At 41.6% G+C, this 25,806-nt stretch overlaps 1 protein-coding gene across 1 annotated transcript; it reads left to right on the forward strand.

The window, feature by feature from the left end:
• Positions 1-1,726: 1,726 nt before the first annotated feature.
• LOC137346997 (delta-type opioid receptor-like) lies at positions 1,727-25,078 on the forward strand. The gene is made up of 3 exons (XM_068010982.1): positions 1,727-1,887; positions 22,842-23,197; positions 24,552-25,078. Exons 1-3 carry the CDS (start codon positions 1,871-1,873, stop codon positions 25,076-25,078), a joined length of 900 nt encoding a protein of 299 aa, XP_067867083.1. The 5' UTR covers positions 1,727-1,870.
• Positions 25,079-25,806: the final 728 nt, after the last annotated feature.

Genomic DNA, 25,806 nt, shown 5'->3' on the forward strand with positions numbered 1-25,806 from the left:
TTAATCACAATGTAACTCTGGCTCCCCCTACTGCATTATCAGGCAGAAACCACTGTCATTCCGAAGAGTGAGGCCAACGTCGAGACCCAATTGTGTTTGTCTGTCTTTGTGTATGTATGAGAGTGTGTGTCCGTCTATGTGTGCATTTTCTGTGCCTCTGTGGGACGGAGGAATGTTTTTGATATTACACCCAATCTATATGGAACATGACTTCCTGAATAGAAAATTCATGTGGTAAGTTAGATGGTGTTAACATTTGTTCTGATATTCCCTGAAACTGAGAATAAAAGCTTAATAAACGACATATTCCGTGAAATTAGGGTTTCTCACGTTTATAATTTTTTAGTAGATTTTAGTGTGATTACCAGTTCACTCCCAGTCCCATCACTCCACTTGTTTTTCTGGCTGAAGTTTTCTGGCGGATCCCAGTGAGTACTGATGGGCTTAGGTACATTACTTAGTGTGAAATGAGTAACCGATGAATGGTTCAGGGACGGTGACCACCCAAGCTCCGAGCACACTCACCGGACACTGCAGGGAACCTCAGATTAACCCTTTCCAGATCATGGTACCATTTCCCCAGTGTATCCGCATTGTCACGATTGAATCTCATTATCCATCTGTAAAGCTTGATCCTGTATTTTCTTTTTGTAATCATTTTCTTTTGCACACAGATTATTTTGCTGGGGTTCGACGAGACGCGGAAGGAAATTAAGAGTCAGTGAGCATCGCAGTTTTGCTGTTTAAAAAGATCCTGGAGGCGGAACCATAATGTGGATTGGAGGCCATGTAAAACAGGCGGGCGGAAGGAGAAAGTGGCAGATAGAAAGATGGTAGCAACATTGGCAGGAGATGAAGATGAAGAATAGTGATAGGGAGTGAGACTAATTGGATAGCTCTTTCATCGAGCTGCCACAGGTATGATGGCTAAATGACCTCCTTCTGTGCTGTCAGATCCTATGATTAAAACGTGAGACAAAACGGTCTAGGAGGTGGAGAGAGGACATTAAATGCAATGCATGCAGCAAACACGCTAAAGTGACACTTATTTCCAAAACCAGGCAATATTTATAAATCTGGGTTACTCTCAGACTAGGGACCCAAAATAATACCACGTGCAGCTGGAATGATTTATGTCCACAATCAAACAATTTAGGAAGAGATAAGACTCGAAGTGAGAAACTAATCCACTTAAATTCCCCAATCCCTCGTTTTGTAAAGGGTTTTATATTTGGAATTATGCCTGCACTTACATCTTTTGCCTTTTCCATCTGCTAACTATACAGTACCTATCTGGAGAGCGAGAGAACGTGTTGTATTCTGATTGCAAGCTAGTGGATTGTGAAGTGTTAGTTAATTTTTGCACCCTTGATTGACAGCCAGGTCTTAGCTAGCACGTGGCTTTGACGTCAATGGAGGTGTCACATTTTATAAGAAATCACCAGAGTGGGGAGTGAAAAGCTGCAAATCCCTGATCCCGATCCCAGCGCAGCAAAGACACTGCCTTATTTCTTCACAATTGTCAGGATAGGAGAGTCCAGTCCGAACGGGGCAGTAGAATTAGAAACTGCTGTTCTGATTTGGGAGGAAATCAATCTGAAGTTGCATTTGGACTTTTTGCCCCAACAACAACAAAAACGCAATGGAGCTGTCCACGACCTCGAGTGCTAAACGGGAGCTGTTCACCGTGGAAAGTGCTGAAGTGTACTGGAGTCTGGCGTTCAACGCCACTTTTAGCCACAACGGTAGCCTGAATAGCAGCTTAGAGCTGGACCCAGTGAAGAGCACGACATCCACGGTCATCGCCATCGCCATCACAGCGCTCTACTCGGTGGTGTGTGTGGTCGGGCTCATCGGCAATTTCCTGGTCATGTACGGGATTGTCAGGTAGGAGGCGATTCCTTTGCTTAAGAGATCATTTGTCGTGTTACCTTTGCCCTAATTGTCACGGAGCAGTAACCGAGCGAGAAACAGATTTACACAGAAATATCACACAGAGACCATCAAAGCTGGCGGATTCCCCCCGAGCTCGTTTGCATTTCAACATTACCCCATTCTGCTTTCTGCAGTTAATCATTTTCGCCCCTCTTACCTTCCATTCGCATCCCATTCCACCGTACCTGTTTTCTCTTCACCCCACTTTATGGGTTGTTATTTTACGTGTGGGGATTTAAGACAGCTTTTTAAAATTAAAATCAAGTGTCTTCTCCCTGTTGGCTAGATGTCTAAAAGTCAATAATCCTGAAGTGCGAAATAAGAAATTAAAACTTTTTAAAAGTGTTTTGATCGTGAAATCGACGAGGTAAAATCTTTGTGATGAAAGTTTTAACATCGATAAAAAAAATTATCGCAACCCGAGATCGGTTTCCTCGATCATCCCATCTTTACGCCAGTTTCATGCGAGACCGAGGCTCGAGTTCACAAACTACGTAATGGAACGGGCAGAAATATTAATTCAAAACTAAGGGATAAGATTTATGTTTCGTTTTAAAGTAGTTTTCCTTGAAGAATATAATCTTCTTTTAACAGCAATAAACCATTGGTTCCCAGCTGTTGTGCTACAGTTAGGGTGTAGCTGTCCCATACAGTTTGGTGCTGAAAAGCGCCCATAGTCGGGGAGATTGGACTCCCAGTGTCAGAGCAGCTGGCAGGGTTTTGCCATACAGCTGGGATCTGTCAGCATTCTAGTTAATATTACCAAACAATTTAAAGGACATTTTCTTTGCTAAATAAGTTTTTTTTTAAGGGAACGAGGTACCCTGTAACTCTTTACTGTTGGCTATAAATGCATTCAATTCCAGATCAGCTTGGGAAATGCCCTGGCTCAGTATAAATATTTGAAACACTTACACCCCGATTCCCTCCATTCAGTGAGAATGTTAGGGGTCGATTGTAGCTGAGCGTAGCGGTGACCTGCTGTTTACATAGCAGTGCCTGCTAAATCTTGGGCCAGGTCTTCAACGGGGTTGAAGATGAAACCGGTTCAGAACATGAAATTTCATGACAGTAAAATACAGACCAGGTACAAAACTACAAATGCACACATAGCTGCAAATTCAGAGATTGTAATACACAGCTAGCAATCACACCCACACAAGCATACCCACAAACATACCTGCACATACACAAAAACGCACCCTCAAACGCATACCCACATAAGTACATTCAAACACCCCCACACAAACATGCCTACAAACGCACAAGCGCACCCTCAAACACATCCACAAATACACAAACATGCCCACACATAAACACAAGTGAGCACGCAGACTATACAACACATGGGATCCCACTACACAGAAGAGATACCTGGACAAAACAACACAAACATTCCCCATTAACACAACAGGCAGGACATATCGAAATATAAAAATTGAAAACACAAACACCCACAGAAGCCATCTACATACAACTCGACACGATCACACACACAAAATTCGTAGTCAACACGGAAATCATTGTAAAATAACATCCCCGTGTTTTGCATCAGTCGATGTTGCTTCACTCTGATTTGAAACTAAACATAATTTTAATGCGTTCTACAACCCAACTGGAATTTCTGATTAATAACTGATACTTCCTTTCGCGCTGTATGATGTCAGTTCTGTTCGTAGACATGCCTGAAGAATGTAAAGTTTGCAAATGCTACAAGTATTGTCCTTCACTCGCAGCTCATTTATAATGAACCAGGTATTAGCAATGCTATCTGAGTCCCATTTTTATCACTAGGATAGGGTTAGCAGAAAAACTGCAAAGTTGCTTGGCTTTAAAACTTCAATGTAAATGCAAGAGTAATTTAACAGTTTCTCCGTATATAAAATTTGGATAAACTTTGCAACTAGACAGGAGAATGTGCAAACGTGGCAGCGGCACCGCTTAGAGGTCAGATCAGGAACTGCAGCGCGACGATATTTTTCTTCCTAACTTACCTTCGCTGGACTAGCTAGCAATTATCGATCTGCAGTTAAACAAGCCTGATAAACCTGTTTTTAATCGCATCTCTCGTGTGTCCTAGACCGTGATAACGAAGTGTCAAACCAGTACAACTGCTGGCTGAAGACATTTTGATTAGGACTTAACTGCAACCTTTATAGGATAGTGAACAAAATTGGAAAACAGATTTATAAGAATCCCCCATTCCATTTGGATGTCAACGCCACATATGTAGAGATACAAGGAAAGAAGCAAAGCACGGGAAATCTAAACGAAAATACTGGAAGTCTGCAACAGTCGACATCTCAAAAGTTAATATTTCAGGTGTAACCCAGTTCTGATAAAGGGTCTCATGTTAATTTGCAATTCCTTTCAGACGCTGATTGGCTTGCCGTGTACTTCCAATCTTTGTTCAGCTCCCCAAGTGTTCACCTCAGAGAATCTGCATTTAGTGGGGGATATTTTTTTGTCAATGAGTCTTGGCTGACCAGGTCCATGGAGTTATTGGTGCTGCAATGTACTGTTAGTGGTAATTGTGTTAACCACAAGGTTTGATGCTCATTCCATTCTATTTGTGGCTCAGTTGGTAGGTTTTTTATTTGTTTGTGGGATGTAGGTGTCGCTGGCTAGGCCAGCATTTATTGCCCATCCCTAATTGCCCTTGAACTGAGTGGCTTGTTAGGCCATTTCAGAGGGCAGTTAAGAGTCAACCACATTGCAGTGGGTCTGGGGTCATGTGTAGGCCAGACCAGGTAAGGACATCAGATTTCCTTCCCTAAAGGGGATTAGTGAACCAGATGGGTTTTTATAACAATCGACAATAGTTTCATGGTCACCATTAGATGAGCTATTTATTTCCAGATTTATTAATTGAATTCAAATTTCACCAGCTGCCCTGGTGGGATTCGAACCCTTGTCTCCAGAGCATTAGCCTGGGTTCTGTATTATTAGTCTGGTGACATTACTACTATGCCACCATCTTGAGATTTAAGCACATAATCCAGGTTGATACTCTAACACAGAACTGAGGGAGTGCTAGACACTGAGAGGTGTCATCTCTTGGATGTGATGTTAAACTTAGGCCCGGAGTGCCCTCTCATCCCAGGGTACCATTTCAAACATGAGCAGGGGAGTTCTCCCAAATGTCCTAGCAAATATTTATCGCTCCACTAACATCACAAAAAAAAAACAGATTATCTGATCATTTCAAAGCCATTGCTGTTTGTGGGAGCTTGCTATCCACAAATTGGCTGCCTTGTTACCCACATTACAACAGTGGCTACACTTCAAAAGTGGCTGTAAAACACTTTAGCACTTTCTGATATTGTGAAACTGATATTGTGCTACAAATTGCACGTTTTTCTAAACATTTGTTGCAATTTTGTGAATATCAATTTATAAATTATATCACTGTTTTGGCCTTTCTGAGTGTGCATTTGTATAAACCATAATCACAACTGAACTGGTGAGACAAGTTTCCAATGCTTGTGTGTGTGTGTTATTCCTTGTAATAGAATCAGTCAGAAAAAAAAAGAAACATTAATTTCTCGAGCACTTTATCCTCTGCACATGCCATGGTGCTTCAGAATCAGTTGATTAATTTGGAAGTCACTTCTTTGCTTGGGGGGAACAGATGACATTGGACCTATGGTTCATAAAGCTCTCCACCACTGAGGTTTTCCTTATGTTATATCTGGGTCTGTTGTAGACTAATTGATAGAGATTGATTACGACAAATAGTCAGCAACTCCATTATTGTTGTACCCAGTAATGGTTGAAGGTGAACTAGATTAACCTGGGCCTTTTTTCACCTATTAATTCCTATGAAGTGCAGCTGCTGTTGTTACAAAGGCAAATGCAACAGTTAATCTTTACACAGCAAGCAACATGTGCAACAAATGAGATCAGTAACCAGTTAATCTGTTTGTTGGTGGCTTTGTTTGAGGGAGGGATGTTAGCCACTGCTCTTTAAATAGTGCCAGGGAAGCTTTTATATCCACCTGAACAAAAGAAAGAAGGACTTGCATTTAGATAGCACTTTTCATAACCACCAAACATCTCAAAGTGCTTTACAGCCAATGAAAAGGTTTTGAAGTGCAGTCACTGTTGTGATGTAGGAAACACCGCAGCTAATTTGCACACCGCAAACTCTCACAAACAGCAATGTAATAATGACCTGATAATCTGTTTTTTGTGATGATGATTGAGGGTTAACTATTTGCCAGGACAACAGGGATAACGCCCTGATCTTCAAAATAGTGCATGGGATCTTTTACATCCACCCCAAACAGGCAGATTAGGCCTCAATTTAGCATCTTATCCAAAAGACAGCACCTTCAACAATGCAGCACTGGATTGTTAGCATAAACCTTTGGGCTGAAGCCCGAGAGTGGGACTTGAACTCAGAGGCAACTGAGCTACAACTGACAAGCCAATGTGGCCACAGTTTAACATTTTAATGCAGCACTCCCTCAGTACTACACCGGAATATCAAACTAGAGTATGTTCCCAAGTCCTGGAACGTAATTAGAGTTTCTGACTGGGAGGCAAGTGTGTCATCTGAGTGAAGCTGACATAGATAGAGTCTATGAAGTTTTTTTCTGAATTTGTTTCATTGTGAAAAACACAAAAAGACTTGAATAACCATGAAACTTGCAGGTTTCTAATAAAAGTGTGACATATAGAAACAAAATGATGTCAAAATATACAAAGAGGATAGACAAAATACCTTACTGACACCAATCATACAGCAAGGAGTTTGACCACTGCACAAGATATGAGCTGCTGTACTCCACAGATAAAAATGACTCTCATTTCCTGAGACTAAAATCTTCCAACAACAATGAGTTAGTCAAATGCAAATAAACAATCCCTTTCTGGGAGGGAATACAATGTACAGAGGTTTTTTTTAAATCCAATTCCTTGTTTTTCCCAAACTCCCCCTCTTCCTCTCTTGAAAATGATGACTCTTACTGGACTGTGATTCCATAGTCATCAGTCACTATCCAGTACCATGACCAAACGGCCAAGTGAAATATGAAATAAAAAAAGAAAGTTCTGATGAAAGGTCACTGACCTGAAAGGTTAACTCTGCTTCTCTCTCCACAGATACTGCCAGACCTGCTGCGTATTTCCAGCACTTTCTGTTTTTATTTCAGATTTCCAGCATCCGCAGTATTTTGCTTTTATTATGGCCAAGTTAATATGTTAGCTTAGCCTGTTGGCAGACTATTCCACCATGTATGTCATCACAACTGAGCCTGATCCTGCCCTGAGCCAACTTCTGCACTTGTACCCTTTCTAGACATAGTTAATAGATGGCAATCAGAAGAAAGAGCCCTTGCTCAAAAATGCTGATGCTATTTGTTGTGGTACAGATTGCTGCGATAGCTAAGAGCTAACTCAGGGCCGGCCACAAATCAGCTCTCCAAAACCTTCTGGTCTGGAGGCTCAGAATTAAACTGGGCAGCATATTCCCTCACCAGACCATTGAGACTGGGAGCAATCAAGTTCTGTTTCTTCTGCCAGTTGCGCTGAGCATTCAGGCACACAGCAACAGACTGTCACAAATGAGTTTGCACAAAAGGAATAGAAGCAATGCTGGGATTTGCTTTATTGTAACAAGGAAATAGAGGTAAAGAAAGAAAGAGCTTGCATTTAAACAGCGCCTTTAGACCTCAGGACATCCCAAAGCGCTTTACAGCTAATGAAGAATGGATAACCTGTAAATATGATTTCAAGTGCGTGATAGAGCACCTGTAGAGTGAAAATCTCAATAAGTTAACATTCATCCATTGCAATTGATACATCATATTAACTTAAATAAATAATTGATTCAGGAAAAGGAGGGGGATGGATAATCTACCATTGAAGAAATTGAATTTCAAATGACTTGACATCCTCTATCATACTCGAGCATGAGCACTTGAAGATATTAATGAGGCGAATGGGACTGTAGTCAGCAGGGAGTGCTGGGTGGCAATTGTCCAATATTACATTCCCAGAGGATGTTCCCACTGATCCATCTGTATTTTTTCAGCTGCCAGAACATTTGACAAACCCAATTAAGGAGCCTTTTACAAACCATTCATTGTACAAAATATTGACATAACCCAGTGATCTTTATATTGGTGTTTAGAATTTCAATTAGACATTATGTCATGTCTGCAATCCATAAGGCTGTAACCATACGCACTCAAAAACTCTCTGAGGATCTGACACTATCAGAAACAAATCACTTCACTATAAACCAGGCATTTGAGGAGCAAATGTGGCTAAACATTTCTAAATTTCACCTTTGATATTTAAATCAAAGGCAATTTGAAATCAATGCTGTTAATTTTGAAAATCCATCAATTGAAGAACAGTTGATCCTAGGAATGAACAAATAGAAGCATATTAGAACTGAAGCATCTGTGGTCGGATGATACAATAGACCTCCATCTTTCAAATGTTTTAGAGGGTATGAAACAATTTAAGGTAAAGTCAGAGCAGGGATTTTGAAACAGAATAGGGAATGGAAATCATAATATAAACAGAAAATGCTGGAAACACTCAAAGTATCGGAGTTAATGTTTCAGGCCAATGACCTTTCATCAAGCATTCAGGTCATCGATCTGTTTCTTTCCCCACAGATGCTGCCTGACTTGCTAAGCATTTCCAACATTTTCTGTTTTTTGGTTCAGATTTCCAGCATCTGCAGTAATTTGCTTTTGTTGCAAGGAAATCACAACTTCTGTCATTGCACCTCACACATGTGTGAGCCTTGGCAGTGTTGGTGGGCTATTTAACATGTGGAGGGGGAGCCTGGTTCCATCTTTAAATTATACCCGCACATGGGCAGTTTCCTGCAGGAGTAATTGGACAGTGATCAGAAACAGATATTTCCTCTCCCCAGCCCAGGTGGTTGGGGGGGGGGATGGCGTAGGTGATGAGGGAGTTGCTGAATTCAAGTGTCTTGTGTCTACCATCAGGTAGAGATAAACCAACTCAACCTAGGCCAGGAACTGAAGCGGAGACCCTCTGGTGCATATGGGTTAATACAGCACCAGCAGTGCCTTTATCCACTGGAGCAATGGAAAAGCTCTTACCAAATACCGAAGTTAGAATAAATGTTCTCTATTTGTGAGAAAATTTGTTTGAATAACAAGATATACAGAATTACATTTGAATATGTATCACGTTTCAAAGTACATTTAGTGAGTGCATTTTAAGTGCGATGGTTGTCTTTATAAGAAGGAACAGAGCAACAATTTGCCCACTGCATGGTCCAAACTAACAGCAAAAGGAAGAATGGCTAGTTACTCTGCTTTTGGTGGTATTGATTGAGGAAGGAATCTAGGGGGATCTCCCTGCTCTTCAAGTAGAATACAGCAGGTAAGGCCATTTAACATCCATTTGAAACCAGAAGAACAGATAGGAAGGACTCTAATCTAACATCTCCCAGACATCTGCAGGACAGCACATATAACAGTGCAACAATCCCTCAGTGCTACAAACATCAGCACCAATTATACATTTGAGTCAAGGAGTAAGGTTTTAACCCACAACCCTCTGGCCCCCAAACAAGCATGTAACTTACTGAGATAAGCTGAGCGCAGCATTCAACCGAATACAGCATTATCAAATGGTTTGGGATAGAGACAATGTACGGGATATTTCTTAATGAATAGAATCATTGAACAGACTGAACATGAAGCTCACTACATATCTGACGACCACAGGACCAAGGAGGTGAGTAACCTTCTTTAACTAACAATGTGGATTTGGATTCAGAAGTACAGTTTCAAAATTTTTGTTTGACACCAAATTGGAGGATATAGTTAATACTGAGGATGAATGTGACACAAATACTAAAAGGCATTAATAAGCTTGCAGAATGGACACCTAATTGGCAAATGATTGTGAGGTGGAATAAGGAGGCCACATACTGCTTGCATGATGAGAGTCTAAGTGGAGGGATAGAATTGAAAACCAGAAAATTTATGTTAAACTTGTACAAAACTTTGGTTAGATCACTCTTGGAGTACTGTGCACAGAGCTTGACTCCATATTATAGAAAGGATATAGAGACACTGGAAAAACTGCAAAAAATACTCAAAGGGTGATACTTAAACTTAGAGGATATGCTTATCAGGGAAGATTGAACAGCTGAGCTTCTTTTCTCCAAATAAGACCTGGATAGAGATCTTTAAGATTATGAAAGGGTTTTTTAGTGTAGATGTAGAGAAGATGTTGTGTGGGATTCCAAAAATTAGAGGTAGATGTAAGATAGTCACTAATAAATCCAATAGGGAATGCAGGAGAAATTTCTTTACCCAAAGAGTGACAAGAATGTGGAAGCCGCTACTACAAGGAGTAGTTGAGGTGAATACCATAGATGCATTTAAGGGTAAGCTATATATCTACATGAAGGAGAAAGGAATAAAAGGATATGCTGATAGATTGAGATGAAAAGGGGTGGCAGGAGGCTCATGGCATAGTCCAGTTGACCCAAATGGCATGTTTCTCTGCTGTAGACTCAATGTAATGGTTTTGATCTGTCCAGTTTTTGGACTGAATGGTTTGTTTTTTGACCAACTAGCCAGTTTCTAAATGTAAACTGGACACCAGTTTAAAATAAAATTTATTTTATTTTATTTTTTTTATTTTATTTAGAGATACAGCACTGAAACAGGCCCTTCGGCCCACCAAGTCTGTGCCAACCAAGAACCACCCATTTATACTAACCCTACAGTAATTCCATGGAATGTATTTATTTTAATTGCTGGGGAGGAGGAATAAGAAAGTGGTAAATTATTGAACAATTAACACGGAAACCATTATCATGATAACTGTCTGGAAAATTATCTTGGGCTATCAGCCACAATAATGTGCTAACCTCAGATTCTAAAGAACTGCAAGAGCAGCATAAGGATGTTAAAAGACTGATTGGGTAGAACATCTTCGTATGCTTCACTGTGCATTCACTGGAGCACAAAATATTAATTCGCTTACATGAGGAATCACAATCGCAACTATTTGAAATAAACATTAACCTTTTCAGGACTCCAATTATCCTCCATTGCAGGACACTGCCTTAAGCAAGATGTGCATTCACTAATTTACGTTTTCAGGGCCTGAGTAACTTGGGGACATGTGATTATCCGCCAGTTTCCACTATTTTGTTGGGGGAGGGGTTGGGTGCTTCCCTTCATTATGGCAGACAATGGAGGGAGAAAGAACTTGTGTTTATAGAATAGAATCATAGAAAGTCTATGGCACAGAAAGAGTCCACTTGGTCCATCGTGTCTGCATCGGCCGAAAAGAAATCCCAGCCTAATCTCACTTTCCAGCATTTCGTCCATAGCCCTGCAGGTTACAGCACTTCAGGTCCACATCCTTTTAAATGATGTGAGGTTTTCTGCCTCCACCACCCTTTCAGGCAGTGAGATCCAGACCCCACCATCCTCTGGGTGAAAAATGTTTCCTCATCTCCCCTCTAATCCTTTTACCAATCACTTAAAATCTATGCCCCCTAGTCACTGACCTTTCTGCTAAGGTAAATAGGCCCTTCCCATCTACTGTATCCAGACCCCTCACAATTTTGTACATTTCAATCAGATCTCCCCTCAGCCTCCTCTGTTCCAAGGAGAACAACACCAGCCTATACCATCTTTCCTCATAGCTGCAATTTTCCAGTCCTGGCAACATCCTCATAAATCTCCTCTGTACCCTCTCTAGTGCAATTACATCCTTTCTGTAATGAGGTGACCAGAAATGCAGACAACACTCAAGATGTGGCCTAACTAATGTTTTATATAGTTCCAGCATAACCTCCATACTCTTTTATTCTATGCCTTGGCTAATACAGGTAAGTATTCCATATGCCTTCTTAACCACCTAATCGATCTGTCCTGCTACCTTTAGGGATCTGTGGACATTCACTCCAAGGTCCCTCACTTCCTCTACACCTCTCAGTATCCTCCCATTTATTGTTTATTCCTTTGCCTTTATATAGCAGCTTATCAAGTTCTTGGGACATCCCAAAGAGCTTCACAAGCAATGAGTAAGTTGTGAAGTGTAGTCCCTGTTGTTATATAGGTTACATCCCACAAACAGCAAGTGAAATAATTGACCAATTCATCTGTTTTTGGTGGTGTTGAATGAGGGAGGAATGTTGATCAGGAAAACAGGAAAAGGCTTATATTTGTCAACATATAATTAATTATATTTACACTGAGAGAACTCCCTCCTCTTGTTCAAATAATACCATGACATCTTTTACTCCACCTAAGGAAACAGACAGGGCTTTTATTTAAAGTTTCATCCAGTCACTCTGTAACAAAAAAATTAATTATCTCATTTAACTTACTCCCTAAAAAAAAAATCAAGATAAAATATGTTCCCTTATGGGGTGAGATATGAGCCCACAACTTTCTGACTCACTACTACCACTGAGTTAAGACCAGCATTAACATCAAAGTGACTTTACATGAGGATTATGGTTTGCACAGACCATTGTCCCCCTGCAGTGGAGGAGCAGCAACACCGGGCACAGACTTCCACTATAACCTAAAGGAGACAACAAAATCCAAAGTGGGAAAAGGTCATTCGGCCCAACCAGCTCACTGCACCCAGAGTCCATGTATGTCTTTATCATGGATTTCTCCCATGTTTCCTCCCTCTCACACCAGTTGTTGTTTCCCCTATTTCAATTAAAAACAGTCGTGCATGACTGTATTGTACTTTACAGTTGAATAGTATCCTGGCACTCACTGGCCTGGCTCATATAGAAATAATGCCTTTGGGAGAGATACCTCTCATGGAAAGATCAGTGTCTTTAAGAAACACCTCACCCACCATGCTCTGCAATGTACTCTTATGGGTTAAGGTTTGACAGAATACAACGCTGGTATGATGTCTTTGTCAACAGAACCCTGATCTGATTCTTCATTTTACCTGTCTTCAGACACTTAATACGCTGATTTAAAATTCTTCTCTCTGTCCATATGACCATATGAATTAGAAGCAGAAGTAGGCCATTCAGCCCATCGAGCCTGCTTCACCATTTAATAAGATCATGGCTGATCTGTTTCTGTCTTGAATTCCACACTCCCATCTACCCCCGATAACCTTTGATCCCCTTGCCTAACAAGAATCTATCTACCTCCGCCTTAAAAATATTCAATGACCCCCACCTCCACCACCTTCTGAGGCAGAGAATTCCAAACTCGCACAACCAGCTGAGAGAAAAAAATTTCTCTTAGTCTCTGTCCTAAAAGGGCAACCCCTAATTTTCAAATAGTGCCCCCTAGTTCTGGACTCATCCACAAGAGGAAACATCCCCTCCACATTCACCTTGTCAAGACCGTTCAGGATCTTATATACTTCAATCAATCCTCCACTCACTCTTCTAAACTTCAGTGAAAACAAGCCTAGTCTGTCCAACCTTTCCTCATAAGACAACCCGATTATTCCAGATATCAATCGAGTACACCTGCTTGGAACCATCTCCAACGCATTCACATCCTTCCTTAAATAAGGAGACCAAAACTGCACACGGTATTCGAGATGTGGCCTCACCAATGGCCTGTATAACTGAAGCATAACATCCTTACTTTTATTTTCAATTCCTCTCATAATAAAGGATAGCATTCTATTAGCCTTCTTTACTACTTGCTATACTTGCATAATAACATTTTGTGACTCATGCACTAGAACACTTAGACCCTTCTGCATCTCGGAATTCTGCAGTCGTTCCCCATTTAAGAAATACTCTGCTTTTTTATTCTTCCTGCCAAAGTGAACAACTTCACATTTTCCCACATTATACTCCATCTGCCAGATTATTGCCCACTCACTCGACCTATCTATACCGGTCCTTTTGTCCTCTTCACAACATATTTTCCTACCTATCTTTGTCATTTGCAAATGTAGCACCCAATATTTCTTCTTGGATACTTCATCCTTCATCCGACATTGTGTTTACTGTTAGGGGGCCTGTGGGGCACTCCCACTAGTGACTTCTTTCCCCTACAATTCCTCATTTCCACCCAAATCGATTCTACATCCTGATCTCCTGAACCAAGGTCACCTATAACTATTGCACCAATGCCATCCTTGATTAACAGTGCTACCTCTCCACCTTTCCCTAGCTTCCTATTCTTCTTGAATGCCTCAATATTGAGGACCCAATCCTTGTCATCCTGAAGCCATGCCTCCGTAATGGCTAACAGATCGTATTTATTTACTTCAATGTGCACTATCAATTCGTCTACTTTTTTATGCTATGTGCATTCAGATACAGAACCTTTAGTTTTGTCTTTTTGTTAACTTTGTAACATCTTCTCTGACCTTCATTTCCCATATTACTATTCTGCTCTCCTGCCTTGACTCTACCCCTTGATTTACTACGTCTACCCAAGCTTGATCCTTCTCCCCCCTTGTTTAGTTTAAAACCCTCTCTACTTCCCTAGTTATATGGTCTGCTAGAAGCATGGTTCAGTTGCAGCCCCCACATTCCTCAGTACTGGTGCCTGTGCCCCATGACCCGAAACCCACTTCTCCCACACCAATCTTTGAGCCACATATTCATTTCACTAATCTTATGTGCCCTCTGCCAATTGGCATGTGGCTCAGGTAATAATCCAGAGATTATTACCCTTGAGGTTCTGCTGTTCAATTTGTCATTTTATCTTAAAGTGCAGCCGCGAACATTAGGCTGGCAAATGGCAGGTATTTTTGTAAGCTGCAAATCACACAAAGCAATCAGTTAATGAGCACTTAGGCGGCTGCAGTGGGGAAGAGAACATCACCCACCTTCTTCTGGAATATGCATTCACAGAGCAGGTCTGGAAAGAGTTACAGTGGTTTTTGTTGAGGTTTATCCCAAGCAGCTCCATAATGCAGGACGCAGTGCTCTCCGGGCTGTTCCCAGGGATGCACACCGAGATAAACATCAACTGCTGCTGGAGGACTGTCAACTCGGTGAAAGACGCACTTTGTTCTGCCCTAAACTTGCTGGTCTTCCACTGCAAAGAGCTGTCAACAACCAGTTGCAGACTGGCACATTCCAAGGACTATGTGCTGAGGGACATACTAAAGCTTGGGGTAGCCGCCGCAAAGGCTCAATGGGGAAAGGCCGTTGCGTAAGACCCTCCTGCCATGTATTGAGGGGCTGGAACCCATGTAAAACCCCTCAAGCTGTAGGCACCAGAGAATGTTTGACATGAATTGTAAATGTACAGGGTAAATATAACTTGTAATGGCAAGCGTAGTGAGGCACCTCATCTACTGTATCAAAAAACTGATCTGTATTGCACTTTGTGTAAAGTCATATATGAACCGTTATGCAATGAATTTTTACTAATTTTACAAATAAAGTATATTTTTAGGAAAAAAATCAATCTTATTTTTGGTGCTTTTGGTTGAAGTGGAGAAATTAGTGGAAATAGATCCGGGTTTTGGCAGATGCATCCAAGAATGCTGAGAGAAATCAGAAAGGAAGTAACGGAAACATTAGCCACAATCTTTCAAACCTACTTGGAGATGGAAGTGTGGCAGAGGATTGGATCGTTGCTCACATAGCATCTCTGCCCAAAAGCAGAGAAAAGCATAAACCAAGTAACTATAGACCAGTCAATCTAACATTGGCCAACGGTAGTTTCTGGAGGTTATAGTACAGGATAATATTAATACTCATATAGAAAGGGCGTGACTTAATTAAGGACAGCCAATGTTAATTTGTAAAAAGTCATGTCTGACAAACATAATTGCATTTGTTGAAGAAACAATGGACTGAATTGATAAAGGAAATGTCTTTGATGTGTACATGGATTTTCAAAAGGCACTTGATAAGGTTCCTCATAACAGCCTTGCTGATTAAGTGAAAGCACATGGTATTAAAGGGAGTGTGGCTACAAGGGTAGTGAGCCCCCAACCTTCTGGTAAAAATGCTACCAAATTGACATTGATCATTACAAGGAATGAGGAACTTCAGTTACAAAGAAAGGTTTAGAAAAGTTATGACTTTTTTTTATTCTTTCATGGGATGTGGCATCAATAGCAAGGCCAGCTTTTGTTGCCCATCCCTAATTACCCTTGACAACTGAGTGGCTTTCTTGTCCATTTCAGAGGGCAGCTAAGAGTCAACCACATTGCTGTGTCTCTAGAGTCACATGTAGGCCAGACCAGGCAAGGAAGGCAGATTTCCTTCACTAAAGAACATTAGTGAACCAGATGTGTTTTTATGACCATCAATGATAGTTTCATGGCACAATTACTGAGGCTAACTTTCAATTCCAGCTTCTTTCAAATTACTTAATTGAATTTATTAATTAATTGAATTTAATTTCCATCAGCTGCTGTGGAACAGAGATAGTTAGGAGGTAACCTAATAGAGGTTTCAAGATGATGAGGAATTTTAATTGCATCAAGAAAAACTATTCCCTCTGGTGAGTGGGCCGACAACCAGAGGTCACAGATTTAAAATCATTAGCAAAAGATCTAGAGGGGAGATGAGGCGATTTTTTTTACACTCAGAGTTGTCAGGATCTGGAACGTTCCACCCAAAAAGGTCGTGGAAGCTGATTCCATAAATAATTTTAAAAGAGAATTGGACAGGTACTTGAGGATGAGGACCTTTCAGGGTTACGAGCAAAAATTGGTGTTGTGGGACTAACTTCAAAGAGCCAGCACATGCATGATGGGCTGAATGGCATCCTCCTTTGCTGTAAGTTTCTATGATTCCCTGATTCTATGATCCAAGTATTACCTGGAGTGATGCATCAGAGCAGTGTACACAATCTTTAATGTTTTGCTAAAATTTACTGGAAAACTGAACAGAGCAAAAACGTTTGGTAATTAGATTTTTTTTTATTACTTCAGAGTATAATGAGAACAATCTTTTATTACATTTGGGAAACATAAAAAATAACAAGAACTTGATATCTTTATTGGCATGCATCAGCTTTATATACAGGTTATAAGGTGGTGATCTAACTATGGTATTTAAAATATTGAACAGATTTGCAAGGCAGTTACAGAGGGCTGGATTTAATAAGCTTGCCGCTGATCTTGCCCGCCCGCGTGGGCCGCATGCCAAAGAGCCGTCGCACTCTCAAGCGTGGCTGCTCATTTAAATAGTCAGGGCGGGCCGCCACCCCACCAATCATGTGGAGGGGCAGGCTGTCAGTCCCCAGCAATGGCGTCAGCTGCCTGTGCACTACCGGCTTATTTAAATATTTTAAGACATATTGAATAAAATTAAATAAATACATTTCTTTTGCCCCTCTGCCAACCCACAATAACAATTGGATTAACTGTTTGCCCTTCCCCCCCCCCCCCCACCAAAACACTTAACTTTACCATCTAACTTTCCCCCCCCTAAAACTGCACAAAGTTTAAAGTGCAGCCCTTCCCAACATCCCCTACACGCATGACATTTATTTGACCCCATCCCCCCAACCTGCACTGATAAACTTACCTCCTCCCCCTTCCCCATCAGTGTAGCGCCTTGTTTCCCCAGACAGAGATCTGAAGGCGCGGGAGTGCAGGCCGCAGGACCAAAGGTTGCATCAAGATTAGACGTAAGTATATGTGGGCGGCGCAGTGGTTAGCACCGCAGCCTCACAGCTCCAGCGACCCGGGTTCAATTCTGGGTACTGCCTGTGTGGAGTTTGCATGTTCTCCCTGTGTCTGCGTGGGTTTCCTCCGGGTGCTCCGGTTTCCTCCCACATGCCAAAGACTTGCAGGTTGATAGGTAAATTGGCCATTATAAATTGCCCCTAGTATAGGTAGGTGGTAGGGAAATATATAGGAACAGGTGGGGATGTGGTAGGAATATGGAATTAGTGTAGGATTAGTATAAATGGGTGGTTGATGGTCGGCACAGATTCGTTGGGCCGAAGGGCCTGTTTCAGTGCTGTATCTCTAAACTAAAACTAAACTAAACATATGTAAATCTGTTCGTTTTATTAATTTGCATATGCTGATTGTGGTCCCATCACCAAACGGCTGGGGTGTCGCCATGGTGTGAAAAAGGTAGTGGAAATCTGGAATCTGTCCCCCAAAAGGCTATCGATGCTGGAGCCAATTTAAATTTTCAAGACTGAAAGTGATAAATTTTTATCAGTAGGGGTGTCAAGGTATTTGGATTAAATGTGGAAAATTGGAATTGAGGTATGTTTCATTCATGATCTGATTGAATGGCAGAAGAGGCTCAAGGGGCTGACTGGGCCTACTCCTGTTCCTATATTCCTAAAGTTTTTAGTTCTCATCAAAGTGATGGATGTACACATGGTGGAATAGAACAATTTCAATTTAAGGCACCCTAGTGTTAGAATCAAGCATTCCCAGGTCAAGTACATCCATTGTTAGATTCTTTCCCAATGAAGACATCAGAAGAGCACCTGCACTGCACGAGTGAGACATTTATACATTACCTACATGGTGGGCTTTTGAGCAAGAATTCCAATTGGGGTCATTTTTTGTGCTGTGGTCTAATGTTTACTGGGATCTAGATTACACCTCAATTCACACAGGACCCTCACAGATAGAGAAGATTCTCAACCTGCCAATTTGGGCTGGCTTTGATTCCACGGCTCAGAGATAAAAGGCCAGTGTTAACCTCCTAGTATCCTCATTTGTTTTATCCTAATCGTCTGCTTATACTGAGCTATGGAATCGGATCTTACAAAGTCCGAAGTAGATATTGGCCACCATTTTCTTGCAGGATTGAGACCAATGTGATGTCACAGTGTGCGTCTACAAACAGTTAGAGAACGTGCCACATCCACCAACTCATGTCAGCCATGTCTGTGCGGTAGCACTCTGGCCACTGCATCAAAAGGTTGTGGGTTCAAGTCTCAGTCTGGAGACTTGAGCACAAAAATCTAGGCTGACACTTCAATGTAGTACTGAGGGAGTACTACTGTGTTGAATGTGCCATCTTTCTCATGAGCTGTCAAAGTGCTCTCTCAGGTGAATGTTAAAAAATCCCATGGCACTATTTTGAAGGACAGCCGGGAAGTTCTTCTCGGTGTCTTGGCCAATATTTATCCCTCAACCAGCTTCACTATAAAAACAGATTAGCACGTTGCTGTTTGATAGAGCTTGCCATGCTTGCAAATTGGTTGCTGCACTTTCTACATTACAACGGTGACCACACTTCAAAAGTACTTCATTGGTTATAAAGTGCTTCAGGATGTGAGGCTATGAAAGGTGCTATAGAACTGGAAGTCTTTCAACTCTTCAGAAGTGACAATGTACCTTCAAACACTGGTGCTTGTGTTGTTGAAAATGCTATAATATATAATGGGAAAACAACTGCGTCCTATCATGTAGAAATATGCACAGTGAATACTATTTGAGATAGATGTTAATGAAATCAGCAAGCAGATTTCTGCCAATGAATAACTCTGCAACATAATCATCCCCAAACCCACAGAGGTCCTGTCAGTTTTCCAAGCTGTTTGGTGTTAATATATATTCAATCAGTGCAATGAAAAGGCATCAGTCCAAGGGCACAGTTAACGAGAACCAGAGTTTTGGATGCTATGGGCTTAGAGAACTGGCAATCAGTGAATTTATGACAACAGCAAGGATGAAGAATTTTCGTAGGAACTCTGGTCCAGATGTCCAGAGAATGCATGTCAAAGTGAGTTAAGAGAAACAGTAGCTTGGGGAACCGAAGGACGTGAGATGGGGGAAATAATAATCTCTAGAAAAATAATGTGCTGGATAATGGATAGCCATGGGTTAATTATGTGGTGAAACCCGATATTCCATGAATTACACACAGAATGATGGCTGCTAGCCAGTGAAATAAAATGCAAGCATCCAATAAGGAATCCAGGGAAGGAAGTAGGATTCCAATATTTGTCACAGTTTTAATGTGTTGGTTTAATTTATTGTAAGGTCTGCACAAAAATATGTGAAGATTCTATTTGTTCTTGGCTCCCAGCACAATTTTTGCGCAGGAGTAGAGAGGGATGGAGTCATTGATTTATGCAGCCCACAGGATACTGTGCTTTGTTTTTCTTTGCATCATCTCAGTATTGAATAAAGCACCAAAAGTTGAAATCGAGCTTCACTGCAAACTCATCCTTTCCTCTGTAACGCTTCTAGCTCCTGCAGTTTTTTTTTTTGGTGTTTTCATATCTTGATAATCTTCTCCTTGGGAACAGTGTGAAGCAGTGGAGGGATTTGCAGGCTGACTAACTGTCTGGGTCATTCTTTGTACTTCTAGCACTTTCTTATTTTCTTTCTGGGGATATAGGCTTTGCTGGCAAGGCTGGCTTATTGCCCATCACAATTTGCCCTGAGAAGGTCATGGTGGGCCTTCTTCTTGAACCTTTTCTCTTTGTAGCATTTCAATACATCTGAGTGGCTTGCTAATAGGTCACTTTAGAGGGCATTGGTATGGGACTGGAGTCACATGTAGGCCCAGAGGGGCTAAGGACAGAGGTTTTCTTTCCTAAAAGGACATTAGTGAACCAGTTGGGTTTTTACAACAATCCAATTGCTCCCACAGTCACTTTTACTGATATTTATTTTCAGATTTTCCTCTTATTGTTCCAGAGTTTCTACAATTGCAGTTCATTTCCTCTTACCTCAGAAATGCCCCTTCATTCACAAAATCTCAATTCCTAATCTTCGTTGAAAATTCTTCACATCAAGAAAAAAACAAGAGATCATTCTTGCTTGTCCAAAGTACAACTTCCATCTCACAGCAGATTGACCAGCCACCCCATGATAACTGTAAAATGCAGAGAGCAATTTATGCCAGAGTAGCAGCTCATCTTATTACACTATAAACCTGAAGAAACACTGGTATCTAGCCAAACGAAGCAGTTTATAATCAGTTAATTGTTCTATTTGTTTTTACAGTCAGATGCACATTTTTATTACTGCAATTTGCCAAAGCAAAGGGATTTTTAAAGCTGTTTCGTAAATTGTTTTAATACATGCCAAAGCGAAGCTTCTTGTTATGTTTTATTCTGAGATTAATAATTTCAATCAGCATCAATGATTTTACAAGGGTAAATCACAAGTTCTGATCCCACAGTGTGAAACTCTCAATCCAATTCAACCCCATAGACCAAACATGGGCAACAGTTTGCCTTTTGAGTCAGACGGTTGAGGGTCCCACACCAGAGTCTTGTGCATATTATCTAGGGTGACCCTCCAGGCAGTACTGAGGGAATGCTACACTGTCAGGGGTGCCATCTTTCAGATGAAACGTTAAACTGGGGCCCCATCCGTCCTCTTAGGTGGACATAAAAGATAGTGCAGCACTTGCTGAATTTTTAAAAATTCTCATCTTTCCTCAGGTTCTTTTGTCAATTATCTCAAATCCATGTCCTCTAATTACTGACCCACCCATCAGTCTCACTCTCATGGAAGTGTTTAGTGCTCTGCTTAATGTGCTCCTATCAGCTGCTCCCTGCACTATTCTAAAATAGGTGAATGGTTGCATTAAAGTATAGCAGACCAGAATTGGAGCAAAACACATGGCCAATATCCAAAGAGCACACATACAGGAAATTAAACTGTCTAGTGAGAGCATATGATTTTGGAAACTTTTCCAACGGCCCATTCAAAAAAGACTGTGCAATCCAAAACCAGTCAGGAGGCAACACAATTCCGATCGATCCTCCACTCATGCAGTCTAGACATTGATTTTCGTTAAGTGTGAGTACGGGAACAGAGAAGCACTATTTCCCGGACGAACATAAGAGCAGATTCAGCTCAGTGATGTTCCCATTTCCTGTTCTATCAAAGCTGAAGTGGAACGATGACCCAAAGTACCAGAAAAATCTTTGGCTGTGTCAGGCTGCCTCAATTAACATTGAATAGATCAGTCAGTCAAGTAGAGTTATCAGTGGTCTTACAGCAATGCTGTCACCAAGTACAGATTCCCATTAAAGTCAGTTACATCTAACTAACACACTAGAGATCACATTAAGAGCTTTCCAGATAGCTTGGCATGCAGTAATAGTCCTCTTGCCTCTAAGTCAGAAGGTTGTGGCCTCAAGTCCCACACCAGTGACTTGAGCACAAGATCTAGGCTGATATTCCCGGTGTTTCATCTTCCGGATGAGATGTTAAATTGAGGCTCTGCCTGCTCTCTCAGACAGTGAGAAAGATTCCATGGCACTACTCGAAGAAGAGCAGGGGAGTTCTCCCTTGTGTCCAGAGCAAAATGCATCCCTCAACTGACTTCACTGAATTAGATTATCTGGTCATTATCATATTGCTGTTTGTCGGAGCTTGCGGTGCACAAATGGGCTGCCACATTTTACATTACAACAGTGACGGCAAGGTTGTAAAGTGCTTTGAGATGTCCTGCATTTGTGAAAGTTATATAACTGGACTGAGTAGGGAAATAATAAGTCATACAGACCAACTGTAATCCCTGGACTGAATTAGCTAAACTCAGCACTAGCACCACAATAGTAGATCTTGGTATCACAAGGGTAAGGAATGAGGACAATAAGTAGCTACAGTTCCATCTCCTGATTGTCATCCAGTGACTACATTAGGTAAGTACATATTCATGGATGCCAGGGTGGGGACTGTTCAGCACTGGACAGTGATGCCTTCTAGTGCTGAATAGCCTGTCAAGGCCCAACCATGAAGAATGGCTGCTTGGACTTGGTAACGGACTCTGCCTGCATCTGTGGAACTCCCTCACCACTGCCGTAGGGGAAGAGACTATTCCGTACAATGAACATAACAGGAAATAGAAGTAGGACTAGGTCATTCAGCCCTTCATTACCGCTCTGCCATTCAATAAGATCATGGCTGATCTTCTACTTCAACACCATTTTCCTGTACTATCCCCGTATCCCTTGATGTTTATAAGGATATAAGAATATCCCAGGTGTAACACAATGCTTCTATTTGTTTCTTTTTTTCTTCCCCAGATACACGAAAATGAAGACAGCCACAAACATTTATATCTTCAACCTTGCCCTGGCAGACGCACTCGCCACGAGCACACTGCCATTTCAGAGTGCCAAATATTTGATGGATACGTGGCCCTTCGGGGAGCTCTTGTGCAAAACAGTCCTATCAATTGACTACTACAATATGTTCACCAGCATCTTCACCCTCACCATGATGAGTGTCGATCGTTACATTGCCGTCTGCCACCCTGTTAAGGCGTTAGATTTCCGCACACCCATGAACGCAAAGATCGTCAACGTCTGCGTGTGGCTACTGTCATCTGCCATAGGAGTCCCAGTCATGGTCATGGCTGTCACCAAACCCAACAGTAAAGGTAAGTAACGACCAATGTTCCCTGTAAAATTTTGTTGTTGTTTTATACTGACAGTTTTTTCTGTCAACGATACTTTTAAATTCCTTTGCATAGCAGTATTTAACATGGAACAGGGCCTGTGTGGTACGTTCCAGACTGCTGCGTGGCCATGCACGCCTGCAACTTAGCAGGAACATTAGTAGCGACCAAACCAGAACAATTGTTAGCCGGTAACGGTTGATCTCCTCAAAGCATTGATGATTAAGGGGAGGTTTAATTGAGACATGGAAGGGTTTTAATAGAGTGATTAAGCAGAAGCTGTTGCCACAAGCAGAAGGGTCCAGAGGACACACAGATTTGAGATAACTGGCAACAGAAACAGAAGAGAGATAAGGAGCAATATTTTTTACACAACGAGTTGTTATGACCTGGAACGCACTCCCAGAGAAGGCGGTGGAAGCAGATTTAATAACTTTCAAAGGGAATTGGATTAATACTTGAAAGGGATTATTTTACAAGGCTATGGGGAAAGGGGAAGGGGAGTGAGATTAATTGGATAGCTCTTTCAAAGAGCCAGCACACGCACGATGGGCTGAATGGCCGCATGCTGTGCTGTATGATTCAGAATTGCAGGGAACCTGAAGATGAAAAGATTCCTTATCAAAGTGAGCCTGTTTATTAGAAGCAGGGCCTTCTCCATTCTTATACACTCTTAGCATCTATGATGCCCATATGTAGGACTTTGGAAGAGCTTTGAATTCAATGAGGAGACTTTTAACTGTGACTGCCCAGTGTAACCAGGGAAGTAGGAACCTTAATATGGGGTCGGTGACTTACTGACCCGCTTACACTTGCAGTCCAGTTGCCATCGTATTGGTAAGGGTGTTTATTTAAGTGATTGGAGTATTTGCCTGTTTCAAGTAAGAGGATGCTTTTAATATGCAAATTGGGGTGCTGTGGTACCCACCTCTCTGCCCCTTTGCTCAGCAGCCTAAATTGTTACTCATTGGTGGGAAAGTACTTTGCGACATCCTGTGGTTGTGAAAATTGCCATGTAAATGTAAGTTTATCCTTTGCATTTGCATGAGTGTTTCCCCACGCAGGATCCTAAAATGGACCCTGATATTTCAAAAGCAAACAAATATTGTGTCAAAAACCTGGAATCCTACCTAACCGCAATGTGAGAGCACCTTCACTACATTGAATGCCTCCGTTCAAGAAGGTGACTCACCAACACCTTCTCAAGGGCAACTGGGAGGGAAGGGGCAATGAATCCTGGGCTTGCCAGCAACACCCACGTCCCGAAAATGATTAATTTTTTTAAAAATTAAAGACCTTATTTATATGCATTTCTTCTTTTCTTCTTCCCTTTCAGGTAACGTGATGTGTACCATACAATTTCCAGCGCCCACTTGGTACTGGGATAATGTAACCAAAATCTGTGTCTTCATATTTGCCTTTGTGATACCAGTCCTGGTCATAACCATCTGCTACGGCCTGATGATTCTGCGCCTGAAAAGCGTCCGACTCCTTTCAGGCTCCAAAGAGAAGGACAGAAACCTGCGGAGGATCACACGAATGGTCCTAGTGGTGGTGGCCATCTTTATCATCTGCTGGACACCCATCCACATCTTCGTCATTGTCAAGACCTTAGTGGAGATCCACCCCAGCCCCTTGGTGACCGCCAGCTGGCACTTCTGCATTGCCCTGGGCTACACCAACAGCTGCCTGAACCCTGTGCTCTATGCCTTCCTGGACGAGAACTTCAAGCGGTGTTTCCGGGAGTTCTGCCTGCCCCTACGCTCCAGGCTTGAGCAGAACAGCTTCACCCGAGCCAGGAAGTCAACCAGGGAATCGGTCTGTGCCTGCACTCCCTCCGAGATGGTCAACAAGTCGGTATGACTAGGCGTGGACAAGCCCGGCAAGGGCTCACACTATAGGAGAGGACAGGACCTGAACACTGAAGTAACCCAAATCACGACTGAGTTTTAAAACTTAACGATTTCAAAGAAGCTCTTTATGATTGTAACCAAGTCTTTACAAAAGAACAAGGAATCTCAACTGACTTGCCTCACTTTTCTAGGGTATTTAGCTCATGAGGTCACACTGTGATCCTGTTAGCTTTTAATTTATGAACAGAAAGAAAATTTAATTGATTGCTCATAAGGAAAAATAACTAATCAATTATTTTTAATTAGAAAACATACATATGCATACATAGTGCCTTTGGCACAAAGATTTTTGAATTGAAGAAATAACAACAACTTGCATTTATATAGCACCTTTACCATAATAAAACGTTCCACGGTGCTTGACAAGCAGTATCAAACAAACTTTGACAGCAAGCAGATAAGGTTTCAATGTTTCAATGTGCCTGGCTGTTTTACTTAACGCTAAATGTTTTCTGACCTTTGTTGGAAAGCTTGAAACTAAAAGGCGTTCGGTCACATTACCATAATTATAAAATTTCTATTTTAATGCTCACTGGATGTCGATTGAATGCATTACCTGTACAGAACTATGTAGATACTTTTATGGAGTTGCTGCAAAGGTTTAATGAACTTCTTGAGGGAAGGTAAGCAGGTCTGGTTTTTCCTTTCTTGCTGATCATGTTTATAGAAATCAATGGG

The sequence above is a fragment of the Heterodontus francisci genome, chromosome 31 (genome assembly GCF_036365525.1).
Source record: "Heterodontus francisci isolate sHetFra1 chromosome 31, sHetFra1.hap1, whole genome shotgun sequence".
Classification (NCBI taxonomy): Eukaryota; Metazoa; Chordata; class Chondrichthyes; order Heterodontiformes; family Heterodontidae; genus Heterodontus; species Heterodontus francisci.

What these genes read in the sequence shown, in the direction of transcription:
- LOC137346997 (XM_068010982.1), top strand. An exon ending in CACCAAACCCAACAGTAAAG is followed by an intron (nt 23,198 to 24,551) that starts GTAAGTAACGAC and finishes CTTCCCTTTCAG; the next exon opens with GTAACGTGATGTGTACCATA.